The 26,466-nt window shown below is 45.7% G+C and overlaps 1 protein-coding gene across 2 annotated transcripts in view; it reads right to left on the reverse strand.

Annotated features, from left to right (window-relative positions):
* SREBF2 (sterol regulatory element binding transcription factor 2) overlaps window positions 1-26,185 on the reverse strand; it is a 66,464-nt gene extending 40,279 nt beyond the window's left edge. For both annotated transcript variants that reach the window (XR_003519779.2, XM_027592886.2), the window contains exon 1: window positions 25,903-26,185. Coding sequence is in view for 1 of the 2 variants with exons in the window: in XM_027592886.2 (XP_027448687.1) it covers window positions 25,903-25,990 (88 nt within the window). In the remaining variant the exon portion in view is untranslated. The remainder of the gene's footprint in view (window positions 1-25,902) is intronic.
* Window positions 26,186-26,466: the final 281 nt, after the last annotated feature.

Raw genomic sequence — 26,466 nt, forward strand, 5'->3', positions numbered from 1 at the left:
CAGCTGGGAGGGCCAGTACTGACTTCTCTGTCCAACACAGGGCCCCAGAGCAGCTCTCTTTCAACCAGGAGAATGATCTTCAGCACCACCTTCAATTGCTCTTTCTGTTTCTTTCCTCTGCCAGAAGTTTACTATGAACTTCTGGCAGGTCTCCTTTCATGGTACCAGAGTTCTCCTTGCTTAACTTCCATACTCTGCCTTGATTGCAACTGCAACCTCCTACCTACTGACAATTGTCTTCTTTGAGTATCTTGTTGGTCCAACAGTCTTTTAAATCAAATCAAATCTTTTAAACACAAGCTTCAAAGCTTCCTACTGATTGCTCCCTCCTACTCCAAGGGATTTCACTTCCCACTCACCTCAGCTCATCATCCACCTGGGGAAAATACCGGCACCTTTTTCTGCACATGCCTCTGGTGTGGATAGGGAGGGGAGCCCTCTCGGTGACGGCCACACCTCACCCTTTCTGCTCTTTACCACCCTCTTCCTGTCCCAATTTCACAATTCCATTTCAAAACCACTTAAAATTGGGGCGCCTGGGTGACTCAGTCTTTAAGTGTCTGCCTTCGGCTCAGGTCATGACCCCAGGGTCCTGGGATCGAGCCCCGCATCGGGCTCCCTGCTCGGCGGGAAGCCTGCTTCTCCCTCTCCCACTCCCCCTGCTTGTGTTCCCTCTCTCGCTGTGTCTCTCTCTGTCAAATAAATAAATAAAATCTTCAAAAAAACCCAAAAAACACTTAAAATTACTCTCAACCCGGACTCTTCTCTATCTCAGATCCAGCTGTCTTTGAGCTCTTGAACCCAACTGTGATTTATTTGTTAAGAGATGGCTCAGTAGGTTAAGCATCTGCCTCTTGATTTCAGCTCAGGTCTCAGGGTGGTGAGATTGAGCCCCGGCTCTGCACTAGGCGTGGAGCCTGTTTCTGATTCTCTCTCCCTCTGCCACCCGCGCAACCCCCGCTTGCACACACTCTCTTAAAAAAAAAAAAGGAAATTATCTGGAACTTGAAAATAAGGTAAAAAAAAAAAAAGTGTCCTTTTAGAGTTGTACTAGAGGTAGTCATGTCTACCATGACCACATAAAGGTCATCTGATGCTCTGTGGAAACATAAATTTGTTTGACTTTCTGTTTACCACAGATTAGGCCCACATTCTGTAAAGTTAGATGTTCACTTATAGAAAATTGATAAGCTGCAAATGATTTAAAAAAAGATAAACTCGAAGGCTTTATTTTTATTGCCCTGTAGGACATTAGCCAGTTTTGCATCTAAATTTGCAATCTTACTCCTGCATCCTTTTTTATTTATTTTATTTTTTTAAAGATTTTATTTATTTATTTGACAGAGAGAGACACAGAGAGAGAGGGAACACAAGCAGGGGGAGCAGGAGAGGGAGAAGCAGGCCTCCCGTGGAGCAGGGAGCCCGACATGGGGCTCGATCCCAGGACCCTAGGATCACGACCCGAGCTGAAGGCAGACGCCTAACAACTGAGCCACCCAGGCGCCCCCTGCATCCTTTTTTAAAACTACATAAATACCAGTTTCTTATACTCTCCTTTGATCCAGCTTTGTCATCTTGATGGTTTTCTCATTAATAATATTAATAAATCTCTGATATGTGCTGATGATATATTAGTGTAAGAGTAGGTTTTTAACACTTAAAAATTTTTATTTTGTCACACTATACATATAAGTTATATTTTTAAAGGCTTTTAAAAAAAATATTTTATGCTTCACAAAGTGCATGGACAAAATCTTCTACTCCCCTGGACCTCTCCAAGCACTAATCATTCTGGCAGTTTAAAAAACTGGCATCAATTCACTGAAATGCTTCCCAAAGCAACTTTCATGCAATCTGTAAAAATGGCAATTATGCTTTCTGAACCAAAACTGGAAGGGACATATCACCTCACAATGGGACAAGATATTTTTGAAATCCAGGTTATCCTGGAAAATCTGGACAAATCTGCAATTTCTGTAAAGCTTCTACTTTTGGTGAAGTGGGTATGTAAATGCAAAAGGATTTAAACGAGTTGAGCACCCACTGTGTGCCGGCCTAGAGAGATGATAAAAAAAATCCTCCTTGACCTCAGTGAGTTAGTGAAAAGTGACATAATCACAGCAGCAAGGAGGACACAGGGAAGGTGCAGGTGGAAGAGCTTCCTGAGGGAGCTGGACTGAAGGCCGATGGGCACCCAAAGTGAATTCTCGGCCCAGAAAATCTCACGAGCCAAGGCTCGGAGGCAGAGAGCTAGCACTGCTGAAGAGAATGGGCAACTGGTAGGGCAGCAGGCTGGGAAGGTAGTCAGGGTCAAATCGTGTCAGGTTCTATAGCTCATGCTGATGAACTTGGTCTCTCTCCTTATCAAAGAAGAAAACGCCATAGTAAGTCATCCAACAGTGCTCTAGGAAGGGGCACCTCTTGCTCATGCTGGTTTGTACGGTGGGGCCACTGGCCTCCCCAGAACCCCATGACATCATGAATGCATTAAGTATCATTCTGAGCACAAACTTAAGACTGAATTCTGACTTGAGAGGATAATATCAGAATAGCTGAAACAAAAACCTGGATAATTTCACCAACTGATGAAAAGAATCTGAAAATTGATACAAGAAAAGTTCCAGTTATATACGAGGTTCTAGAAAATGGCCCACACTGGGAAACAGGCCACCTCCAAGGACTATGTGAAGGAAGTGTGGCAAAGAATCGTAATAAGGGAGAAAAGCAGGATGTCAAAAAGCTAAGCCAAGAACTAACTAGAAGGCCAAACAGAAAGGGGATTCCCAAGTATAAATTCAAAGAGAACTGGCTGAAGAAAACCTGGCTATCAGATTAGCAATGCCAGGCCATGAATCTAGCAATGCAAGTGCCATGCTGCCTTTGGAAAAGAAATCTCCCTGAGACTCAGTTTCTTGTAGATATGGAAACAATCCGAACTCTGATATACGTATATATATCACACACACACACACACACACACACACACGTGTAAGTGTATACAAATATACACACATATATATACATTTTATATATATTCATGTCCATATATATGAATACATCCAGAACATTAAAAGTATTTGATTCTTTCAGTGGTTTTTTTTTTTTAACGTAACAAATATGAAAGGGCATCATGTCCAGGTTAGATTCTAATTTAATCCTTGATTAAAAGCTAGTGGTCACACTATTGATTTTTTTTTTTAAGATTTATTTATTTGAGAAAGAGAGACAGCACAAGCGGGAGGGGCAGAGGGAGAGAGAAACTTAAGCAGACTCCATCTTGAGCACAGACCCTGACCCTGACGTGGGGCTCGACCTCATGACCTTGAGATCATGACCTGAGCTGAAACCGAGAGTCGGACGCTTAACTGACTGTGCCACCCAGGCGCCCCACACTATTGATGTTTAAAAGCAAAAATAACACAGTGATGAAGCTAATAAACTTATTTTCTAATTAGAGATCACATTTATATTTTATTTAAAAGTACAGAGGTGGTTATGACTAAAATTAATTTCATGTTGATTCTAGGTGGACAACATAATAATAGCTATCACTGATACTTAGTACTTTATGTAAACCCCAAGCCCAGTATTATTCTTTTGCTTAATAAACGAAGAAAATAAGATTCAAAGAAATTAAATTACTTGCCTGAGTCCCCCTCATAAGATACAAATGGCTGAACCAAGATTTGAATTGAGATCAGATTTAGGTTTATCTGAATCTCTCCTCTATGCATACTATTTTCCCCTAGAAAACAAACATTTCTTGGATTTTAATTTATGCTCATCACAAATTGGGAGACAGATGCAAGAGAGATCTGGAGTGACAATAAAGTAAGGAGAATTTAGGGGTGTGTGTGTGGAGGGGGTTGCTTATGTAATCCATCTCATTACTTCCAATATTAAGTTCAATGCTAATGGAAGATTAATCTCAGGGTAAGCATGCATGTAACTGATTCACTGGGGGAAGAGAGGAGAGATATTTTTGCCTGGCTATTTGTATTTTGTGAGCACATCTTCCTATTCAAATGATTCCATTTATTCTCCAAACGAGACTCTTGCAACCTTGATAAGATGCTCTTTCTAGAAGCCTCTCTCTCTTTTGAAAAATACAAATCAATAAAGACACCCATTAAGATATGCATTCAACAAACATTAACTGAGTTTGCTATGTGCCAGACACAAAATTAAATGCCTTCAAGAGGTACATGTTCTGATGGCAAAACCCTGTTACAAACATCTGCCTCGGCCAGGTGCCAAGTGTTAGGATAAAAAGAGGTACACAACGCGGGAAGAACCCGTAGTGTATGTTGCTTAAAAAGCTTTTGTTGTTGTTGATTTTTACTGCTATTTATCTGTTTCTGTGTAAGTATATATTTATACGCAAAGTTTAAACATGATTTTTTTTTTTTTTTACTGGAAAAGCACCTCATTAGCACTGCCACCCAGTTGTTTTTGCTTTTAACACCTTGCTGGCACATTCACACATACTGTGGTATATAATCTTCAAATCACCCTGTGAGGTAGCTGTTTCAAGTACTCTTTGAAAAAAGAGCTAGTACGTGTAAAGCACGCAGGACACTGCCGACACGCCGACACAAAAGTTCTTGAAAAGTGGTGGTGGTTACACAGGAGGAAACAAGTCCAAGTCCAAAGCGGGGGTGACCTGCACACGGTCGTAGGCAGGCGGCTAAGCGAGCAGCAGTCTCCCCTTCTTCCCAAGCCTGTGCTCTTTTCGCAAGCACCCTGCCCCAGGAGTCGCCCCAACAACCACACTGTGGGGCTTCCTCTCCGGAAGTCCCTCCTGGCGGATGCCCTGCCTCATGGGCCGGGCTCAGAATGCTGCAGTCAGTAACCAAACACGGCACCACCCGTGCAAAAGCCCCACCCTGGGTCCCAGCCAATCCTTACCTAACACCAAATTAGGGGCATCAGATAGTTGGCACCCCACTTTTGAAAGGCTGTTCCTCTTATTCCACTTATTACGTTGAAATGCCTGCTCTGAGAAAGAGGTTAAGAAGAGACTTTGAACAACAACTACGAGGAAAAAATCTGAGCCAATGAGTAGTAACAATAATAAAAATAGTATAGAACTGTTAACAGTTACTAAGCTCTTACTATTTGTCAGCGATTGTGTTAAGCACTTTGCATAGATTTCCTCATTTAATCTCCATAACACTTTGAAGTAGACACCATTATCACCTCCACTTCACAGACAAGGAAAATGACGCACAGAGAGGTTAAGTAACTTGTACAAGGTCGCCCAGTCAGCAGGTAGGTGGTGGAGCTGGAATTTGAGGTCAAGCTCTCAACCGCCACACCGTACAGATAGATGCATTGGTTCTATTATTGAATGGACGTCACCAAACAGACCCTGGCACCAGGCAGATGCTCGTTAAGTGCCTTACTCACGAATGAGAGCCAACATCCCCCACTAAAAAAGGGAAGGACTGTCATCTCTGGTCTTCCCGTATTTCTGGCTCTTCACCTGCTCCGCCCTGCACCGTACTGCTTTCACTCTCCTGGAAAGAGACTGAAAGGTGAGCAAGATGCAGAGTGAGGGACTCCCAGAAACCGATCCTGCACAGTCCTGTTCTGGAAGACAAGGGCATCACACTTCACAGTGCCAGGTACCCAAGTGTCAACAAAATCAGGTGCAAGCTGAACCACCCTCCTGACTCTACTGGGGGCAGAGTCTCCACAGCAGGGGATCTCAACCTTGTTCAGTCCTAAAACCAGCCAGGCAAAGGTGAAAGACCCCAACAACCCCCCATCCCATCCTTCCACTCTACCACCCTCAAACCTCCCTAAGACTAAGGACAAAACAAATACTTACAAAGAAAGTTTTTAAGTAGTGCTACAAACACCCACCCAGCACCTGCATATACTGTGTGTTATGGTGTTGGGAGCTGGAGGATGCTGAGCACCTAGCAGGGGAACCCAGCCTAGTGCTCCAGGACTCCAAAGGATTGGTTCCCCTCCCCCTCCCCATCTCACAGGGGAGACAGAGAAAGCCAAGCAACTCCCACCCACTGTGATAAGGGCAAGAATAGCCAAGTGCCTCCCAAAGAAAGGGCCGTCAGGGAGTGGAGACAGGACTGATCCATGCTGGATGGCAGTGGATGAAGAGTTTTAGGAGTCAGAGAGAAGGAAGGTTATTGCAGGCAAAGGAAACAGGCTAAACAAAACCACAGCACCAGGAAATGCCCTGCAAGCAGCTGAAATGGAGAGAGCATGGAACAGAGTGGAGAGATGGAGCTGCTTATAATTAAGTTGTGAAAGGCCTTAATGGCACCCTAAGCATTTGGCTCTTATTTCGGAGGCAAGGAGAGGCACAGAAAATGTAGTGGACATTTGCCACTTTTGTTGTTTGTCCAACATCTGACCGAGCCTCCCACTGACACCGATATTCCTTGTGGAGAACCCCCACTGGATGGTCTCAGTGGGAGGTAAGGTTTCCTGTCTGTCAGCCCAGATTCATGCAGACCCCCAACCAGGAGCGTGGCTCTTGCGGAAGTGACCCAGGAAGGCAGTGGGGTCCTCACCCAGTTGCCCCTGGGCTATCCTTAGCTGAGCTCTGCTGCTGAGCCTCCCTTGGTTCTGGCCCATTTGCCAAGTTTGGCTCTGCAGCTTTTCTGGTCAGTCTGTGTGCCACTGTCCTTGCAATAAACTCTTTTGTTCAGGCCAGCCAGAGGCAGTTTCCGCTGCTTACTGCCAAGACTCCTGACTAATGCAGAAGCACATGGAAGCAGCGGAGGGAGGCACCAGATCAAAACACGTTTGAGAAAGGTAACAACAGTTACCAGGATTATAGCCTGCAAATCCCACACATCAAGTGCCTTTCAAAAGGGCTGTTCCCTCAAGCCTAGAACATGACTCCTCTCTCCTGCCCCTTCAGCTGTAAGACCTCAGCTTCCAAGGTACCTCCACAAGAAACCTCTGATCCCACGTCTCCACTCCGTAGGTGCCCCTCCTGGATGCCATTCCAGACCTGTGGGTTTTTAGACACTTGGCAGTTTGAGAACCTCAGTCCTGTACTGTACTCTGGTCACACTGAATCCCATGTTCCCATAACATGCCCAATTATTCCCAACTCTGGTCCCCATTCTGTCAAAAATGAACACCCTGACACTTCTTTTTAAAGTTCTATTCACTCATCCTTCACATCTTGGCTCAAATGCCAAAGTCCCTGTGAAGATATTGCTAATTCCCTTCCTTAGTGCTCAAAAAACTTGGGAGTTTGTCCCTCTGTTATGGCCCCTGTTGCATTTCGCTTTGTATTAGATCTGGTTGTTAGGGGGTCAGCTCCCCGAAAGTCAGGACTGTTTCACTCATCTCCAATACCCCAAAGAGTCTAACACTGTAATACCCCAAAGAGTCTAACACTGTGTTGTGAATATAGTGAATACTCATTCATACTGAACTGATTTGAACAAATTTTTAAAATTATATTAAAATTTTAAAAAAATAACTTCTGACCAGAGCAGGGGCTCCTAGACAGGGCTTCCTGAGTCAAGGACACCTCCCACCTCATTCGCACAGGGTAGGAAAGAGTATGGGAACCCACGTTAGAAGGAACAAATTCAACTCCTGACTCCACCAGCATGGGAAACCTTGGGCAATTCATTTTATCTCTGTCTCAGCTGCAAAATGGGAATAAAAGTCAAGCATCTACCTCACAGCACTGTCAGGAAAGCAAATGTCTCAGAAGAACTTCTGAAAAACACAATGCTTCACCATAAGTTTCACACTTAGCAAGGAGCATAATCTCCCCGCTGCTGTGGGATGGTGAAGGCCCGCGCTGAGCAGACACCAGTTTAACAAAGCAGGTCTACATCTGGTTCGCAGCCAGAATTTACCACTGGTCCAAACCAGATTCTGAACCCAACAGACCAGTTCCACCGGCCAGACGCGGAAGCCAGATTATAAGGGTCATTTTGACACATATTCATTAGCAATTCCAAAGGGCCTAAGTAATGCAGAAAGAGCCCTGCTTTTTCAGTTTCCAAGTCGGTCAATGGTTTAGGATTAGTTTCCCCAGGAAGCCTTACCTGGAGCCCAGCCTCTGGGATCCTGCTACTCTAAAAAAATTCCACCGAAGTCAACCAACTTTAACCCTTGAATCCTGTGGCCCGAAAATGGCACATTTTACCTGCACTCTGTGACTACTCCTTTGTGTCCTGCCCACCACACCTACAAAAGCCCTTTCAGAAGGAAGAAAGAAACATTCCAAAACTGTATTATAAAAAAGGCCCTTTGGTCCTAAGAGTCAACTTGCAAAGTGAAGTTCCTCTTTCATTCTCGGATACAGTCAAAAGAGAATGTCAGTTCCTGTCTTCTTCCTTTTATGTGCTTTGGTTCACTTCTTGCAGCACCTATGACATACATCTGCCCAGTCCCCACCTTTACAGCGGAAACTAAGGCTCAGAGAAGTGCTGCAGGGGAAGTCACCAGAAGGGCAAGTGACGAGGGAACAGAAGGCTGGCTGAAGACAAAGCAAGCCAACACCCTGCAACCTCCCCCCAACCCCCACTCCTGGGTGGGACTTGTGTGACATTCTTCTGGGAAGTTCCCAACTATCTTAATGTTAATGCCTTACTAGAGGGGTAAACAACCTTAACTTGGCAATGGCGTGGCCTCCTGTATCCTGTGAGTCTTCTTTAACATACAAAAATCCTTTCCCTTTTCCTTACCCTTCCCAACCCCTCGTTCATAATCAGCCACCCCTCACAACCCCGGGGCAGCAGCTCTTTCTGCCCATGGGTCCTGTCCTGTGCTTTAGTAAACCACCATTTTGCACCAAAGACGTCTCAAGGATTCTTTCTTAGTCGTCAGCTCTGGACTCCACCCCACTGAACCTCACTAATATTCTAAAACTTCATCATATGGCGCCCAAACGTAGGGCTTTGAGTCTTTCCATCTGGACTCTGACCTTCGGTGCAAAACTGGTGAGTACTTTCTCTCTTCCTTTACTCTCATTTCCGGGGCTCTTCAAGGAGTACGGTCTTACTGGAACACTTTCATGCCCATTGCTCAGGCTGCAATCCTCTAGCCGTGGCTACTCTACGGGGAGGAAAAAGCCTGCCTTTTGGCTGGAAGTTGGTACCTGGCTGGGATGGTAATAAGATCCAGAAACTCGATGCCTTCTCTTTATTCCTGTCCTTATACAAAGTTGTCTGTCTTGGGCATGGGACAGCCACCTAAGTCACCAGGACGGCTGCCAATCTTAAGACTCCCTTGTGAGGTTTCCTCCTGATTGATCTAATGTGATCCCCTTCACATCCCTGGTCTAGCCACTTCTGGCCGCGGGGCACCTCCACTGGGAGCCGGCTGAAACCAGTACCCGACTGAACTAAAACCCAACCGGGGACTGCTTCCTAGGGAAGTTGGCCGTAAAGACTACATGTGTTGGAATGTCACTTAGACCATGCTGGATTTCAATCTTTACTGTTTTCTGTCAGTGTTCCTCTACTAAAACTTTCCTAGCATTTTCCATGGGTTAAAAATGGCAGGGCAGTAACATAACTTTCAGGGTATCGGGCGACACAGTATCTTAGTCCATTCACCAGGCACCCATCGGCAGCCTAGGATGCGATGGGGAAGGGGAGGGACGCCGGCATCCCTCACACGGGGCCTTTTACAACAGGAATGTCTTCACAGGAAGGCAGGATGGTGATCAGTAGCGATTTTTGTTAAGGGACACCTCCGGTCACTTTTGACACCTGGAACCTCTGACATACCCTGTGCGGGATGCCACCCAGGAGTCGGGGGGGGGGGGACGGATTTTGGTAATGGACCTTCTTTACTTTTCTGGGAGCATGGCCTTAGCAGGCTTCTTTGGTTCCCAAGGACTCTATCTTGGGGTGCCTTTTAACCCACTAGAAACAATTTGGATTACAAAACTCAGGAAAGGACTAAGCTCCTGTAACACTGCATGGCCTCTGTGGGATCTATCTGTTAGATCTCTGTAGGAAATAGGGCAAATGGACCTAGGGTAACTTCACTGCTCGCACCTAGGCCTTCATTGTTCTACACCAGGACCCCGACCTAAGGGCCTTTTGCAGAATGTGATTGCCCGATGTGTCCGCTAGTAAACCCGCTCGTGACATATTGGATGATAATTATCTAAATAGGCCTCCTCCGACCAAACCCAGGTTGCCGGAGGAAACACAGGCCATTCCTAGCAAAGGGGACTCTGGCTCTCTCTCTGTTCCTCCTAATAGATGTGGGGGCTTCTCCCTCACTCGCTTCCCGGGTTAATGGCTGTAACTGGAGCCAAATGTGGTTAGTCTCCTTCCGCAGGGGGGCTTTAAGGAATATTCCCTAGCAGCTGCCAAAACTCCCTTTGTTTCGGGGAAATCCCATCTTCTCTGGCCCGACATGGACTGCCTAACCCCTCCCCCGTCGTTGGCGGGGAAAACAGGGCATCTGCGCCTCTATTGGAGCTGATGAGCTCTAAAACTGGGAGCTCTTTCTCCGCCTTCTGGCAGCACTTTGCCTCTTCTGTCTCCCCCTCCCCCTTCTGTTTCCGCACCACCTTGGGGGCGGCCTGCGTGACTGGCTTCCGTACCATCCTGGGTACCTCAGGCACCAGGGCTCCTTCTCCCTTCACTGTCAAAGAGCATGAAGAGCACCCCTGGACCTAACACCAACCACCAGTGTCTCAGGTAAAAATTAACAATGAGGAGGATCCAGGTGGAACATAATTCAGTATTTAAACTAAGTTAAGTTTGTTGGTTTAATTAAGATAGACATGTCTTTAAACTTATCAGCACTAAATGTGAAACTTATTCTATAGAGGCTTACTGAAGGTCAAACAAGCTCGTTATTTCTGTTGCAAGTTGTTAGCAAAAAGATGACTAAAATGATGGTTAACTGTCTGTCTCATCAAAGTTTTCATAGAAGTTAAGATAGCTTTCAAAGTCTTGGGTAACCTGATACTTTAAAGTTTGCTTGAATAAATGGGATTAATTCGTTGGACATCTAGGACTTTTCCAAATAGGATAAAATGCTAAATCACTGATTACTGGACACAGGGATTGTGCCTTTTCACTTCTTATTGCAAAGAAACTAAAGATACTTAAATCTGTTGGTAAACATGCTTGTGCTTAACTGATTCACAAATTTGCCGTCTAAAAGAATTCTGGTGTAACAGTTCACAATTGGTTCTACCTAGTCTTCACTGGAGATTAAGGTTTCTAAGAGTGCAAAATTCTGCTAAATGTAATTAAGAATGATGGGAAATCTTTGGAAAGGAATTTTAGGTGTGGTCAGGATGGACTAAGATTGAAATGAATGGATTTTTATTTTTATTTATTTATTTTTATTTTAAAGGTACACTGGTGTAAGACTGAAATTCTCTTCTGTTCAAAAGACAAGGTTTCTTGAATTGTTCATCTGCTCTGGGTAAGAAAATGTAAACAAAGGTTTTTGTTCTTGTCTGTCCAGAAAACCAGTTTCTATATGTTTCGTCATCAGGTCTTCAATCACTTGGTTAAAACTTCTCAATATTAAAGGAGCTAAGTTTTGCTAACAACTATAGAACCCTACATATTTATTTGCCTTTCAAATCTCTTATTGTCACCTTGGTTAATAAAAATAATTGTTTTGTAATGATCTGTAATCCTATTCAAGCGCATGTGCTATATAACTTTCTAAGGTTTTAACAAACTTCCCAAGATTTAAATTGTAAATGAAGTCTCTTTAACTCATTAGGCCTTTTATTTGGTATGCTAAGTCACTCCAGAAGTACTGTTAAACAAATGATAAGCCTTAGGTAACATTTGGGTAAATGCTATAACTATTCTAGAGGCTATATGCAATTCCTAAAGTTTTAGTGGGTTTTTTTTTAAAGATTTTATTTATTTTTTTGACAGAGAGAGACACAGCGAGAGAGGGAACACAAGCAGGGGGAGTGGGAGAGGGAGAAGAAGGCTTCCCTCTGAGCAGGGAACCCGATGCGGGGCTCGATCCCAAGACCCCGGGATTATGACCTGAGTCGAAGGCGGACGCCTAACGACTGAGCCACCCAGGTGCCTCAAGTTTTAATGTTTTAATATAAGCACCATCACTCGATATTCTGGCTATTGAAGTATTATGTGTCACAGAAATAACCTGATTTCCTTGCCAGCTATATTGTAAACTCCCATCTCATCAGATCTTTAACCATGTCTATTCTGATTTTTGGTCATTTATAATTGTTCTTACTCTCTTGCAAAATGAGTGTCATCTTCAAGGAGATTCACAAAAAGGACTTTTAGGACAAATACAGGTAGGTATTCAATATCTTTAAAATCCTAAAACTAAAATGGGTAAGAATTTCCAGAACTGGGGCGCCTGGGTGGCTCAGTCGTTGGGCGTCTGCCTTCGGCTCAGGTCATGATCCCAGGATCCTGGGATCGAGTCCCACATCGGGCTCCCTGCTCGGCGGGAAGCCTGCTTCCCCCTCTTCCACTCCCCCTGCTTGTGTTCCTGCTCTCGCTGTCTCTCCTGTCAAATAAATAAATAAAATCTTAAAAAAAAAAAAAAATTTCCAGAACTAACTAAAGCTGCGTTCAAATAAAACAACAAATAGAAACATGGGACTAAATGAACTAAAAGATGATTATAGTTTTGTCACTCTTGCCTGAAACTTTGCTGGCTCTCTAATGTTTACTCTTCCAGACTAAGGAGACTTTCTCTTAAGATGTCAATGACTTACAGAAACGTGATAAAATACTCATTTGTAAACAAACGGAAGCATTTAACTTTTCTCTCTACCTGAACCCTCTAAAATTAAAAAGGTCTCAGTAAGTACTCTTTCATCCACGGCAATCACAGTCATTTGCATAAGTTCATGTAAGAATCTCTTACCCTTGTAACAGGACACCATCGGAAACATTGGTTATTTTACCAAGGTTTTGACTGGAATGTCCTATTTGAGAGAGACATGCATAGACTCAGATATGACCAAACAGCTTTAAGGAACTAAGGTTGACTTTATCAAACCTGGAGCCATAAAGCTTCTTGGAACTGTTGGCCTGATACCTTGCTTACAGAGTTCCCAGCAGCCTCACCAGGTGAGTAAAGAATGTCACCTCCGGGCAGGTGCAGAAACCTCAGGATACTTTGGGGATCTCCGTGAAGAGGAATTCGCCCAAATCTGCAGGTACTGCAGGCACGTCTAATGGCAAGTACTTGGCTTGGCTTGGCTTCTGACCGGGAGAGGCTACTGAAAGTTCAACCTAGAGATTCCTTATAAATAAGTTCCAGCAAAGCACATTCTAAAAAGATCTATATGATCAATCACTATTCTTGCTGAGCTTATGTAAATGATTAGGCCAAGTTTGTTAAAATTGGACTTGTTTTTCAAATTAGCCCTGATTTGGCTATATCTGGAAATGAGGACTATTTTAGAGAGAAAAATTACGTTTCAATAACCCACCCCTGCAGATGTTAAATCCTGGTTTTGATTATCCTTAAATGTTTGCTTAAGTTAAACAACTTGAGGTAAACTTCAGAGAAATTGCCACAAAAGCTCATATAGACAGTCTTTGTGCTTTTTATTCCAGGGGATAATAACAGGACCCCGTGGGCATATGATTATTTGAACAACTGGAAAATGGGATCAATCCCCAACAACTGTATCACTCCACTAGCACCCTGACCAATTCTCTGTGGCCAGGATGATGAAATCATCCCCTAAAAGCCAGAGCATACCCCACTCTGTAGGGTTAACTATAGACTTGTGGAGGTAATGGATGACCCCACTTTATGATTGGACTGGATGATGCACCTGGGGATGACCTTATCTCTTGACAAGTCTAATCCCACTTGCCAGTGAGTCCTTATAATTAGGGTATTAATGCTCTACCTCAAACAAAAAGGGCTTCTTGGTTTTGTCTCCAAGCCACCTCCATGGATGTACAATTGCAAACAAAGGCTTTAGCTGAGCCTACAACACTGCTCCTGGTAAAAGGAGCCTCCAAGCTCACTTCGGGACAGTCCCTGACTGGAATGACTTCCACATCAGATTCAGAATGCCTTAGAGACCAAAGGCCACCAACAGATGATGGGAGGCCGACTTACTAAATATCAGGCAATACTTATAGAGATGCCTGAAATAACACTTAAAACCTGTCAAACTTTAAACCCAGCTACCCTTATACCTGGACCCGACCACTGTACTTTTATAGAGCGTAACTGTTCAGAGGTTATTGAGTTGACCAGATTTAAGACACCCCTATTAAAATTGCGAATGAGGGCGCCTGGGTGGCTCAGTCGGTTAAGTGACTGCCTTCGGCTCAGGTCATGATCCTGGAGTCCTGGGATCGAGTCCCGCATCGGGCTCCCTGCTCCACGGGGAGTCTGCTTCTCCCTCTGACCCTCTTCCCTCTCGTGCTTCCTATCTCTCATTCTCTCTCTCTCAAATAAATAAATAAAATCTTAAAAAAAAAATAAAAGTAAAATAAAATTGCAAATGACAGCTGATTTACTGATGACAATAGTTTCCTGGAAAAAGGAATAAGAAAAGCTGGGTATGCTATAGTCATTCAGCAAACATGTCTGAATTAATAGCGCCCACCTGTGCTTTGCTATTGGCAAAGCCTTAAAAATATTTATACTGACTGCAGGGCGCCTGGGTGGCTCAGTAGGTTAAGCGTCTGCCTTCAGCTCAGGTCATGATTCTGGGGTCCTGGGATCGAGTCCTGCATCAGGCTCCTTGCTCTGTTGGGGAGCCTGCTTCTCTCTCTCCTCCCCACTTGTGCTCTCTCTCACTATCTCTGTCTCTTAAATAAATAAAATCTAAAAAAAAAAAAAAAAAGGATTTATACTGACTCCAAATATGTCTTTCTAGTCTTACATGCCCTTGGAGTAATTTCTTTAAAGAAAAGGGGATTATTATCAAGCCATAACTCCCCAGTCAAATACGGACCTGAAATTATTGCATGTTCAAAAAAATGGCCCTCCAAAATCGAGTAGCCCTTAAAATCCTGACTGCAGTTCCAGGAGGCCCAGTATTAGATGGCTGGCTCCTGGCTGGGACCCAGTGGCTATGCAGCTCTAACCTGTGGCCATGGCTTCCCCCAGGCTGGATAGGCCACTGTACTCTGGGTTTTGCCTGGATGCATGGACACATTAAAACCTTCACCAACCCAGCTAACCCTTGAAATTTAAAACCATGGTGGACATGTTCTGTGTCTCACTGGTATAACCACCTAGCACCCAACCTTGTACCTCTTTGAGACTGGAGAATGTTGTTTGACACATGGTCAAAGCCCTAAATGATATCCAAAACAGTATTCCTCTACTAAATACTTAAATGACTCAAATGCATAAAGCAGTTCTACAAAATAGAATAGCACTAGATGTTTTAACTGCTGCACAAGGTAGAACTTGTGCTAGTATACAGACAGAATGCTGTGTGTACGGTCCAGATTACCACAAAAGACTTCTGGGTTTCTACCTGACATGAACACTCAAATTGGTCCTTTAAATGATCTCTTTCCTTTAGTGATTGCTTTAAACTCCTGGACTGCAAGAAAATTGTCAAAGGTCAACTATCAAAGATCTTTTATTCAGACTCCTCTTTCTCATTATAATATTAACCTTATGTTGTCATTTCTGGTGTCTCCGTGCCTAGCGTCAAGACTCCTTCACTGCCGTAACTTCCAGCTAACACATGATCCTTTCTACTCAAGGAGGTTCACATATGTTGACCGCGTTGGATTCAGCTGCCTCCCCCTTTTGTAACTCCCTAAACATTCCCCAACTGACCAGTATTGACCCATAGGTAGGGACATCTCTATTCCCCTGTTCAGCAGGAAGACATTACAGAAGATGAGACCTTCCACCTTCAACAACCTTAAAGATTGAAGGGTCAAAATTGTTCGGGAGGGGGGGGGGATGATGAGGGAACAGAAGGCTGGCTGGAGACAAAGCATAAGCCAACACCCTGCAACCTCCCTCCACCTCCCACTCCTGGGTGGGACATGTGTGACATTCTTCTGGGAAGTTCCCAACTATCTTAATGTTAATGCCTTACTAGAGGGGTAAACAACCTTAACTTGACAATGGCAAGGCCTCCTGTATCCTGTGAGTCTTCTTTAACATACAAAAATCCTTCTGAAACCTCCCTTTCCTTACCTTTCCCAGCCCCACAGTATATAATACTATGTATATACATAGTACATACAAGAGTAACACATAATACATAATCCTTACCCTTCCCAACCCCTCGTACATAATCAGCCACCCCTCACAACCCCGGGGCAGCAGCTCTTTCTGCCCATGGGTCCTGTCCTGTGCTTTAGTAAACCACCATTTTGCACCAAAGACGTCTCAAGAATTCTTTCTTGGTCATCAGCTCCAGACTCCACCCCACTGAACCAAACTTATATTCTAAAACTTCATCACAAGCACAGAGCAAACCCCTCTTGATAAACACATGTCCCTAAGTGTGTACCTGAGCAGAGGATCCAGGGTCTCTCTGGCCTTTGCCCACCACACCAGCTTGTGTTTGCAACCTGGAAGCTCGCTTACATCAGACAGAGATGTAGCACAAGATACAGGAAAAGTACACGGGTTTGGATTTAGACCTCACTCTGGAGTGAGGTCACCATTCTACCACTTAGTAGTTGTGTGATCTAGGCCTCAGTTTCTCATCTGTAGCGTACCACAGAATTGGGAGGAAGGATTAAAAAGCACATCAGGAAACGACATATGTAAAGGGCCATATACACTGCGTGAGGGCAGGGTCCTTGCTTACCTGGCCAGTGCTGTACCCAGAGCCCAGCACAACACAGGCCCTATGTTAAGGTCTCAACTGCAGGCCTGCCTAGACACAGCGATTGCAAAACCTAGTGAAGGATAGAAAAGTAGAGGTGACTGCAGGGACAGTCAATAACTAATAAAGACGAGTCATATTCATCTAGAGAACACCAGTGACTTTTAAAGTTCAAAGGTAGGGGCGCCTGGGTGGCTCAGGTCATGATCCCAGAGTCCTGGGATCAAGCCCCGCATTGGGCTCCCTGCTCTGCAGAAGCCTTCTTCTCCATCTACCACTCCCCCTGCTTGTATTCCCTCCCTCGCTGTCTGTCAAATAAAATAAAATCTTTAAAAAAAATAAAGTTCAAAAGTAGGTATTATGAGAACTGAGCTGTTTATAACAAAGGGTACTCCCTAAAATGTCTGCCGATTTTGGTGAAAAGTAGTCTTAAGAGAATTACAATGAATGGAAGCAACTTCCAGAACATTTATAGTGATGGAAAGCCCCCAAATTTTTCTCTAAGAGGACACACTGAAATTTCACGCCAGCAAGGGCTGCCACCATGAAGCTACATGAAAGAGAGCCCAGACAGAGAAGAGAGTCCCAACAAAACAATGTAAAACAAAAAATCATTTTTCAAGTCCCCAGAGCTGAAAATAAGGAATGGCTGAACATTAAGGAGCATTTTTTTAAGTAGGCTCCATGCTGGGCATGGAGCCCAACGTGGGGCCCAAACCTACAACCCTGAGATCAAGACCCAAGCTGAGACCAAGAGTCGGACACTCAACAGCCTGAGCCACCCAGGTGCCCCAAGGAGCAATTTTAAAAGTAAAGAGAGCAAGCGAACCAGATGAAGGATCACTCCGAGAAACCAAAAGTGGCAGAGGTCACAAGCACAAGGGTCCTCGGCCAGCAAAGGGAACATCTGAGGCACAGGAGGGGATCATTCAGAAAGCTGGTCACTACCAGTGGACCGCCCAGGGGTCTCGAATACAGAAAAGTCAATGAGGCACCGGGAGGCCCGGACAGAGGGATCGCTACATGTGTACTGCCGGGGGCTGAGGGAGTGGCATGAGCTCTGAAATGGCACACGTGTGGCAAGGACAGGCAGAATAAAGGGACCAGAGTTCTGGACTCTGCAGGGACACCAAGGGGGAAACAGGCCCTCTTCTACACACTGGTGGTGGTGTAAATTGGTACATCCACTGTGGACAGCAGTTTCCCAGGATTTCTCAAAATCGAAAATGCACAGGGCCAGAACAGAATGTTAGTTCCTGCCCCTTCCTTTTATATGTTTTATATAATTTGATTCTGTGGCATCTATGAGGTATCCCCATCTCCACGTGGACCCAGCAATCTCACTTCTGATCATTTATCCCATACTTACACCTGCACATGTGTGAAATTATGAATTTACAAAGCGAGTTACTGTAGCATTGTTTTGGGTTTTTTGAATTTTTCTTTTTTTAAGTAGGCTCCTCACCCAGCGTGGAGCCCAACTCGGAGCTTGAACTCAAAACCCTGAGATCAAGACCTGTGAGATCAAGAATTGGATGCTTAACCAACAGAGTCACCCACGTGCCCCGCACTGTCTTTTTTTTTTAAGATTTTATTTATTTGACAGAGAGAGACACAGGGAGAGAGGGAACACAAGCAGGGGGAGTGCGAGAGGGAGAAGAAGGCTTCCCACGGAACAGGGAGCCCAACGCGGGGCTCAATCCCAGGACACTGGGATCATGACCTGAGCCAAAAGCAGACGTTCAACAACTGAACCACCCAGGCACCCTTGGCATTGTCTTTTTTTTTTTTAATTTTTTTATTGTTATGTTAATCACCATATATTACATCATTAGTTTTTGGTGCAGTGTTCCATGATTCATTGTTTGTTCATAACACCCAGTGCTCCATGCAGAACGTGCCCTCCTCAATACCCATCACCAGGCTAACCCATCCCCCCACCCCCCTCCCCTCTAGAACCCTCAGTTTGTTTTTCAGAGTCCATCATCTCTCATGGTTCGTTTCCCCCTCTGACATACTCCCCTTTTCTTCCTCTCCTGTTATCTTCTTTTTCTTTTTTCTTAAAATATGTTGCGTCCTGGCATTGTCTTTAATAGCAGGACTGGAAACACCCTCAAATGTCCATCAAAGGGACCGGATGCATCTGTTACCGTGCATCCATGAAATGGAAAATCATGCAGCAATGAAGAGTGGAAAGATCTCTAATACACAGTTAAGTGAAAAAAAAAAACAAATGCAGAGCGCAGAAGAACAAAGCTTGTTGCATGCTACCTATCTGTGCGGAGATAAAAAAGGGGAGCAAGTATTAAAATCCACACCTATCTGCTTATATTTGCATTAAGGAAGTTTTGAAGAAGGTAAAAGAAACCACAGAATGAATTACTTGCGAGGAGGCGGAGCTGGTGGGTGCTAAGCAGATGGGGGCAGGGCTGAGAGCACAACTTTTCACAGTCCCCTCTCACGTGTTTTTATTTCGCCATATGAACACATTGCCTTTTTGAAGATATACAAATATTTTCCAATCAGCACAGTAATTAGAGTAATGTAGAGCACTGGAGAGTTTCCAAACTGGAAGGGCCATGGCTGGTAGTGTGAAGGAGCTGTAACCCACCTCGTGATGTAGAGTCCTCTTCGGGAAACACGCACCAAGCAACTGACTCCAAAGTGACTTGCTCCTACGTGTTCAGAACAATAGTATTTATGTTGATGAAAAGCTGCAAATGATGCAAATGTTCCACGGGACGTGGATATGTAAGGGCCTGCCTATTCGGGTGGATTACCCCCGGTTACTCAACACCTAGCAACCGGTATGTGAAAACGTTACAATTTGTGCACACATTAATAATAAAGTTCAGACAATCCAGAGAATACAGATACTTTGATAGTCAGAAAGCCCTTTTTGAATCAAGTTAAGAACTTTTTAAATTATGAATTGGAGGAAAGAAAAGATCCAGTGGAGACACACGAAATATATTTTTTTAAATGCCAATACATGAGTTGAGTAGGAGAACGACAGAAAAGACTGTTCAGTAACATTAGGCCAAAGGCCTAGGTGTGAATGCAGAACAGTTGTTTGTCAAGGGCACAGCCAAACAGATCCGAGGAGAAGGAGAAACCCAAGGAGACTGGTTCAGTGGTCTGAGCAATCCCAGAAAACTTTATCCCACGAAACAGAACTAGATGAGATCAGGAGCTAAAATCAGGTAGAAAATAAATAAGCTGTGAGCAACAGTAGCTCATTCTACCCAAACATTAGCGACAGTGATATATTTTCAAGTGTCAAAACAAAGTTTATGTCATGAAAAAGATCTACACATGGGTAAAAAATCTATGCTTCACCTCACTGAGCAGTTTCCCCAAACATGACTCACTGGAGAAACGTGTAATCGGTTTCCACCCTCTCCGCACCTCAGCCTCCCAGTGGTGTGCTGGCCACACCCTCCCAACACTCAACCCTGGCTCATCAGGTTGGCCACTCCAAACTCCCCTTGGATCTGGACACCTGGCCGTGGGCCCACACAACACCCTGAGCCTGAAGTGCTATCCTTGTCAGACACACCTTTACAGAGCACCTCTTCAGTGTTAGGTAGTGTTGTGGTCTCTGCCAAAGATGGAGCTGACTGCAGGGAGAAAGACAGCAGAGGACCAGGCAGTGCTACCCAAAGGCTCAGGAACTGGAAGTTCCTCCGCAGGCTGGGGCTTGGGGTGGGCTACCAGCAGGAGGAGTGCATGAATGCAGGTGTCTGACAGAGTGAGCCCCCCAAGTAGGTACAGTGAGTGACAGTTCGGTCACATCAGTGTATATCACCATGGAATTCAGAACACCAAGGATAAAGATCCTACAAATTTCCAGAAGTGAAAACAGGTGGCACAAAAGGACCAGGAATCGAATGATACCCGATTTCTCAACTACCAGAAACGAGAAGACAATTAGGCAATGCCTTCAAACTTCTGATACAAAATTATGTCCAACCTAAAATTCTAAACTCACCCAAACTATCAAATTGGTGTGAGGTTAGAAAAAAGATATTTTAAGACAGACAAGGCCTCCCCCCCCTAAATTTACCTCTAATGTACTCTTTCTTAGGAAGCTACCAGAGGATGTGCTCCATCAAAACTAGGGAGTAAAAAAACCAAAAACTAGGGAACAGGGGCTTCAATATCACCCCCCCCAGGGTAATGGCTAAAGTAATCCCACAATAAGTGTGGGACAGTAGAGCTAGACAAACATCAGATGGGGCAAAAAGAGGGAGGGCTTCAGAAGAGATGGCGACAAGGGAGATAAAAGCAACTAACACCCTACTGAGAGTTTCTGTCACAAGAATTAGGGCTGAATTCATTGCCAGAACATGGAAAGTAAGCAAGTGAATAACTGGTGCTATTATAAGTCCGAGGAAAAAAACAAACTCAAGAGAAATGGAAACCTCCACCCAAACAAAAGCTTGTACACAAATGTTCCTAGCTGCTTCATTTATAAGAGCCAAAAAGTGGAAACAACCTAGATGTCTATCAACTGATTAATGGATAAATAAAACATGATGTCTCCACACAACGAAACACTAGGCTACAACACAGATGAACCTCAACACTATGCTAAGTGAAGGAAGCCACATACTGTATGATTCCATTTAGGTGAAGTGTTCAGAATAAGGCAAATCCAAGGACAGAAAGTAAATGAGCTCACTGAAAAGTTTCTTCAACCTTCTCTAAAGAAAACAGCTGCCTCTACTTGCCATCACCCACTCAGTCCTGACGTCTTTCTGGCTTATCTAGACTTGGACCCCTCCATCTGACTGCTCTGTCAAATGTCGACCTCCTAATTGCCAAATCCCATGACTCCTTTCACGGCCCTGCCATCCCTGCTGTCCTCTGCACCACTATTCCCATCATCCACTAACCCACTCCTTGAAAAGCTCTCCCTCCCTTAGTTTTTATTACACTTTCCTCAACTGATCTGACCTCCCAGTTCTATCTTCTCTCACCTCTAGCCTCAACTCCAGTGACTACTCCTCAATCTCCATCCCCAGTTTTGACCTTCTCCCGAGTACTGGCCTCTGATTTCCTAGTGAATGACGCCCCCCCCCGCCCACAGCCACCAGCACCTCAATTTCTGCCCAGTTAAAGACAAATGTTTATCATCCCCCCAAACCAGCTCTTCCTGCTGGCTTCTGAACTTGCCCAGTGCCCCAGGATCAAAGCTATGATGGGATCTTAGAATTCCACCTCTGCTCTGCCTTCAGGGTGAGGCCTTCGCTGAGGCCCCATCCTGTTATGTCCACCATCTTGCACGACGGCCACTTCCTATCCCAACCCCATCACCCTCTTAGTATCATCATGCCACACCCGGATGCCCGCAGTTCCCTCCTAACTGGTCTCCCTCACTCCAATCTTCCTTGCCCATCACCACACTTAAATTTTCTTAAAATCTGTGACTAATGTGTCATCACTCTACTTAAAAATCCTCAGCAGTTCCCTCTACATTCCACAAAACACGTGCATTAGGTATGAAGACTTTCCAGTTTGGCTCCAACTCACCTTCCAGACCTTATCTTCTATCATTTCCTTACACACACACACACCACCATAGAGTCCAAGAACTCACTAGCAGTCCTTTATCTCTAAGGCAGCTTGATCCTCCTCTGCCATGTGCTTGTCACGCTGATTCTGCCACCTACCCTGCTGGGTCTCATGAGAAGGACACCTCCATCACTGTGCCTTTCCTGATCCCAGTGGAAAAATATCTCACCTTTCTGCCCTTCCAGAAGACCTGGTTTATCACAATACATGAGGCACGTTCTCGTAACACAGCTATCTGCCACAAAAGAAAGTGCTCTAGACATTCTATCAACAGGGGCCTTGGGGGCCTGGGACAGCAGAGCATCCTGGAGTGGAACAAGGCCCTGGAGATCAACTAACACAACAGGTTTCTTTGTTGGCCTTACAGTATGTTTCTTTTAAAAAACAAACAAAAAACACTTTGAGCCAACATTTAAAAATGTGGCTATTTCACGTAAAAATCCTGACTTGGGCATCCCTTGGAAAAAAGACAACAGATCTCACTTCCAAGGGGCCTCCCTTGCCTACCCAGTCTAAATTAGTCTGCCCTGGTCATTCTCTATAACATGGGTCCATTTTATTTTCTTCATGTGTCCCGCCAGAAGTGTTCATTTCAGTTACTTGTTCAGCTTGTGTTTCCTGTGTATGCCTTGTTCAAAGCTATCCTCTGCACTCTGTCCATCATAGGGGTACTGAGAAGCCACCTAAGAGATGTGCTGAATAAATGGATGGATGTGGCCTCCTTGGACTCACAACCTCGAAGGGCACTCATGGATTACAGCAAGAACGAAATGGCCCAGTGAAGCATTCTTGCCCACCTAGACTTCCTGGAGGCAGGCATGAGAGCTCCAGCAGGTTGCCAAGTACCAGCCCCCATCACACACACAAAGTAAGTGTATGTATTCATACTCAGTCTCTTCTTCCTTACCTGACTGGCTCCTAGAAGCAACTGATCTAACCCAACCCCAGGGGCTGTGTCTATTACAACTTAGAATCCTGCCCAGCCCAAGGTCACTGGATTCATTCAGGCACTCCACAAATATTTAGTTCTAAGTGCAAGAAATACAGCATGAAGGAAAGAAAAGGACCTGGCCCTCGTGGAGCTGACATTCTTGAGGGGGAATGGATGTGTAAGTAAAATACAGGGATATCTGTAACTGCAGACCACTTGCCTTCAGCCTATCCAACCCTTCTTGTGCTCCAAGACCCCGGTCAAAGGCTACCTCCTTGGAGTGGTCTTCCTGGTATGGCAGTCTTTACCAAGCTCCTTCAATTTTGACTTTCACTTACTGCTCTGAGCAACTATTAAATAAAACAACTGAGCAACTAAGAAAATAAAATAACTCCAGACTAATTTAGACTGCGTAGGCAAGGGAGGCGTCTTGGAAGTGAGATCTGTGTCTTTTTCAAGGGATGCCCAAGTCAGGATTTTTACGTGAAATAGCCACATTTTTAAATGTTGGCTCAAAGTGTTTTTTGTTTGTTTTTTAAAACAAACATACTGTAAGGCCAACAAAGAAACCTGTTGTGTTAGTTGATCTCCAGGGCCTTGTTCCACTCCAGGATGCTCTGTTGTCCTGTTCTAAGCCATTCTATACTTAGCATTACAGTTTTATTGTTATTCATCTTAAGTTCCATGAGGCCAAAAATTCTCTTTCCTATCTTTCATGTTCCCTACAGCTCAGAAACCAGAGCTGGCACTTAAATGCTTGTTGACCAATTGAAGACAGGGAGTCATGTTTTCCCAAATCTGGTATGGGGACCTGTGAAGCCATCAAACCACTGTGGTAGTTTCCAGAATGTATATTTTACTCAGAAATCTACAGAGGAAAGGCTAATACTTAACCACTAGGAAATTTAACACATTACAAATTAAGATAAACAAGAATCAGTTATGGAATGAGAAGGCAAAATGCACATGAATTTCTTCGTGTGAGCTGGCTGGTAGGCAGCCTCAGACTTACTTCTTACTGGCTAGGTAACCTTGGGGAAGTTAATGAACCACCCTGAACCTCTGTTTCAGGATCTACAAATGGAGATGAGAGTAGTATAAAAGATGTTATCTACTTGATGAAAACTGTTGTTAAGGATTGAGAACATTAATGTGTACGAGTGCTTAACACAGTGCCTGCCACATAAACGCTCAAAACATGTTAGCTGCCCTTGTTAAATTCCAAGAACCTTTCTTCTCCATTTGTTAACACATCTCTGTATTTAGGAGCACTTAATGGAAAAATCTGTGGTTAGACCTGGGGCTTCAATTAAGGGTCTTAGCTCACTGCCAGGATGACCAAAAACAGAAGGCAAGGACAAGTCAAGGGGTTAAATGTCACAGAAGCAAAATGAGAAAGAGATCCTTTCCAATTAGCCGCTGCCACTTAATCTTTTCCCCTAGAAGAGAATCTTCTGCTGCCTCGGTGTCTTCATCTGTACGATGGGGATGGAGCCGCCCTTCCTGCCTAGAAGACCATAATGTAATCCTGGACATGATTGCACTTTATAAACTCAAGAGCACAATGCACTTGAGTTAGTGCTTAAGAGCACGGGTTCTGGGCAATCTAAGGTGAGTGACCTTAAACAAGCAAACATCTGGCCTCAGTCTCCCATGGGACTGCAGTGAGAAGTAAGTGAAACAATATAAAGAATTGGGGGACTAGAACATCGGAAGAGCCCAACTCCTGAGAGTTACTATTATGGTTATAAACCTGTTCATTGGACTCTTCACCCCCAGGGGTCAGGTGAAAGCCTGATATAGTGATACAAACACTAGCCCAGGAAATGGGCTCTGTAACCAGCTGGTTGACCTTGGGCAAGGGGCTGACCCTCTCCAAACTTTGGATTCCCATGGTCACAAAATGAGAACACTGCAAGAGAGAATCCCTGGGCTCCTACCAGCTCTTCCACTCCGCTGTTAAGGTCGCCGGAACAAAGGCTACCCGCTCCCCAGCCTGTCCCCGAAGGGCCACAACTCAAAATTCTCGCTGCTCAATTCCCTTTGCAGCGCGACAGCAGGAGCGCCCGGGTCTCCATTCCCAAGAGAAGCGTCCACACTCCGCCGCCACCGCTCGCTTCATCAGCAACTTGCTTCTGCAGCCGCTCCCTGCCCAAAGTTTCCCTGAACGCCAGGAGACCCGGCCGCGGGTCAACCCCGGGAAGACCACAGATGAGAGCGCAGAGCCTGGGGACCCCGTTTCGGTGATCCCAAAGCCGCCTCCGCAGCCGGGCGGGGGAGTGACAGGTGCGATGAGGAGCCGCGAGCAACGGGAGAGCGGGACCCGGGCGGCTCGTGTAGGCGCGCAAGGGAGGCGGCGGCCGCGCGCTCTCCTCAGGCCGCTCCCGCCGGACACTTGCGACGCCCCCGGCTCCGCGCTCCGGCCCCACGACCCCCGCTCCGCTTCCGGACACGCGGCGCCGCAGAACCCGCAGCGCTTGAAAAGGACGGGTTCCGCCGGGCCGACCGCGCGTGCTGATTCTTCCCGCGCTAACCGGGGCTGCGGGGGGTGGGCGCACGCGCACCCGCGCGCTGCCGTAACCCCTTCCTCCCCGCGCGCCCCCGCACTCCCACCCGCCCACCCACCACTCACCATCGATGTCCCCCAGGGTCAGCTCGTCGCCCAGCTCTGTGAGCGTCTCCATGGTCTCCAGACCGCCCAGCTCGCCGCTCTCGTCCATCGCCGGGCTCGGCTCGAAGGCCGCCCTACCGTCCCGCTCAGGGAGACGCGGGGGCGGTGCCGCCGCCACCGCCCATGACACCCGACAGCCTTCTCCCGGTACCGCCTCACCGGCCGGTGCCAGCTTCCGCCATGTTTGCGCCGCGCGGGAGGGGCGGGGCGGGATTACCCCGCCCCAACCCGCGCCCTCTGCGGCCCCGCCCTCAGGCCGCGCGCCCCCTTGTTTGTTGTCAATGGGACCAGGCTCTTCGTGACCAATCGGCGCGCGAAGCGGCGCGTGGGGTGATGGCGCGTCATCGATCAGCAGCTTAGATTTGCATAGCAAGGCCCCACCCCTCGCGGGCTCTTAGCGAATGCGAAGAGAGGCCTCCGGGTCCTCAGCCCAACCTTCCTCCCCAGGCTTAAAGGCGTCGCTCCTTTTTCCGTTGGGTCGGCTTCTACAAGCTATTCCATCCACCGGCTGGGGGTTGAAGGGTT

The sequence above is a fragment of the Zalophus californianus genome, chromosome 9, assembly GCF_009762305.2.
Source record: "Zalophus californianus isolate mZalCal1 chromosome 9, mZalCal1.pri.v2, whole genome shotgun sequence".
Lineage (NCBI taxonomy): Eukaryota > Metazoa > Chordata > Mammalia > Carnivora > Otariidae > Zalophus > Zalophus californianus.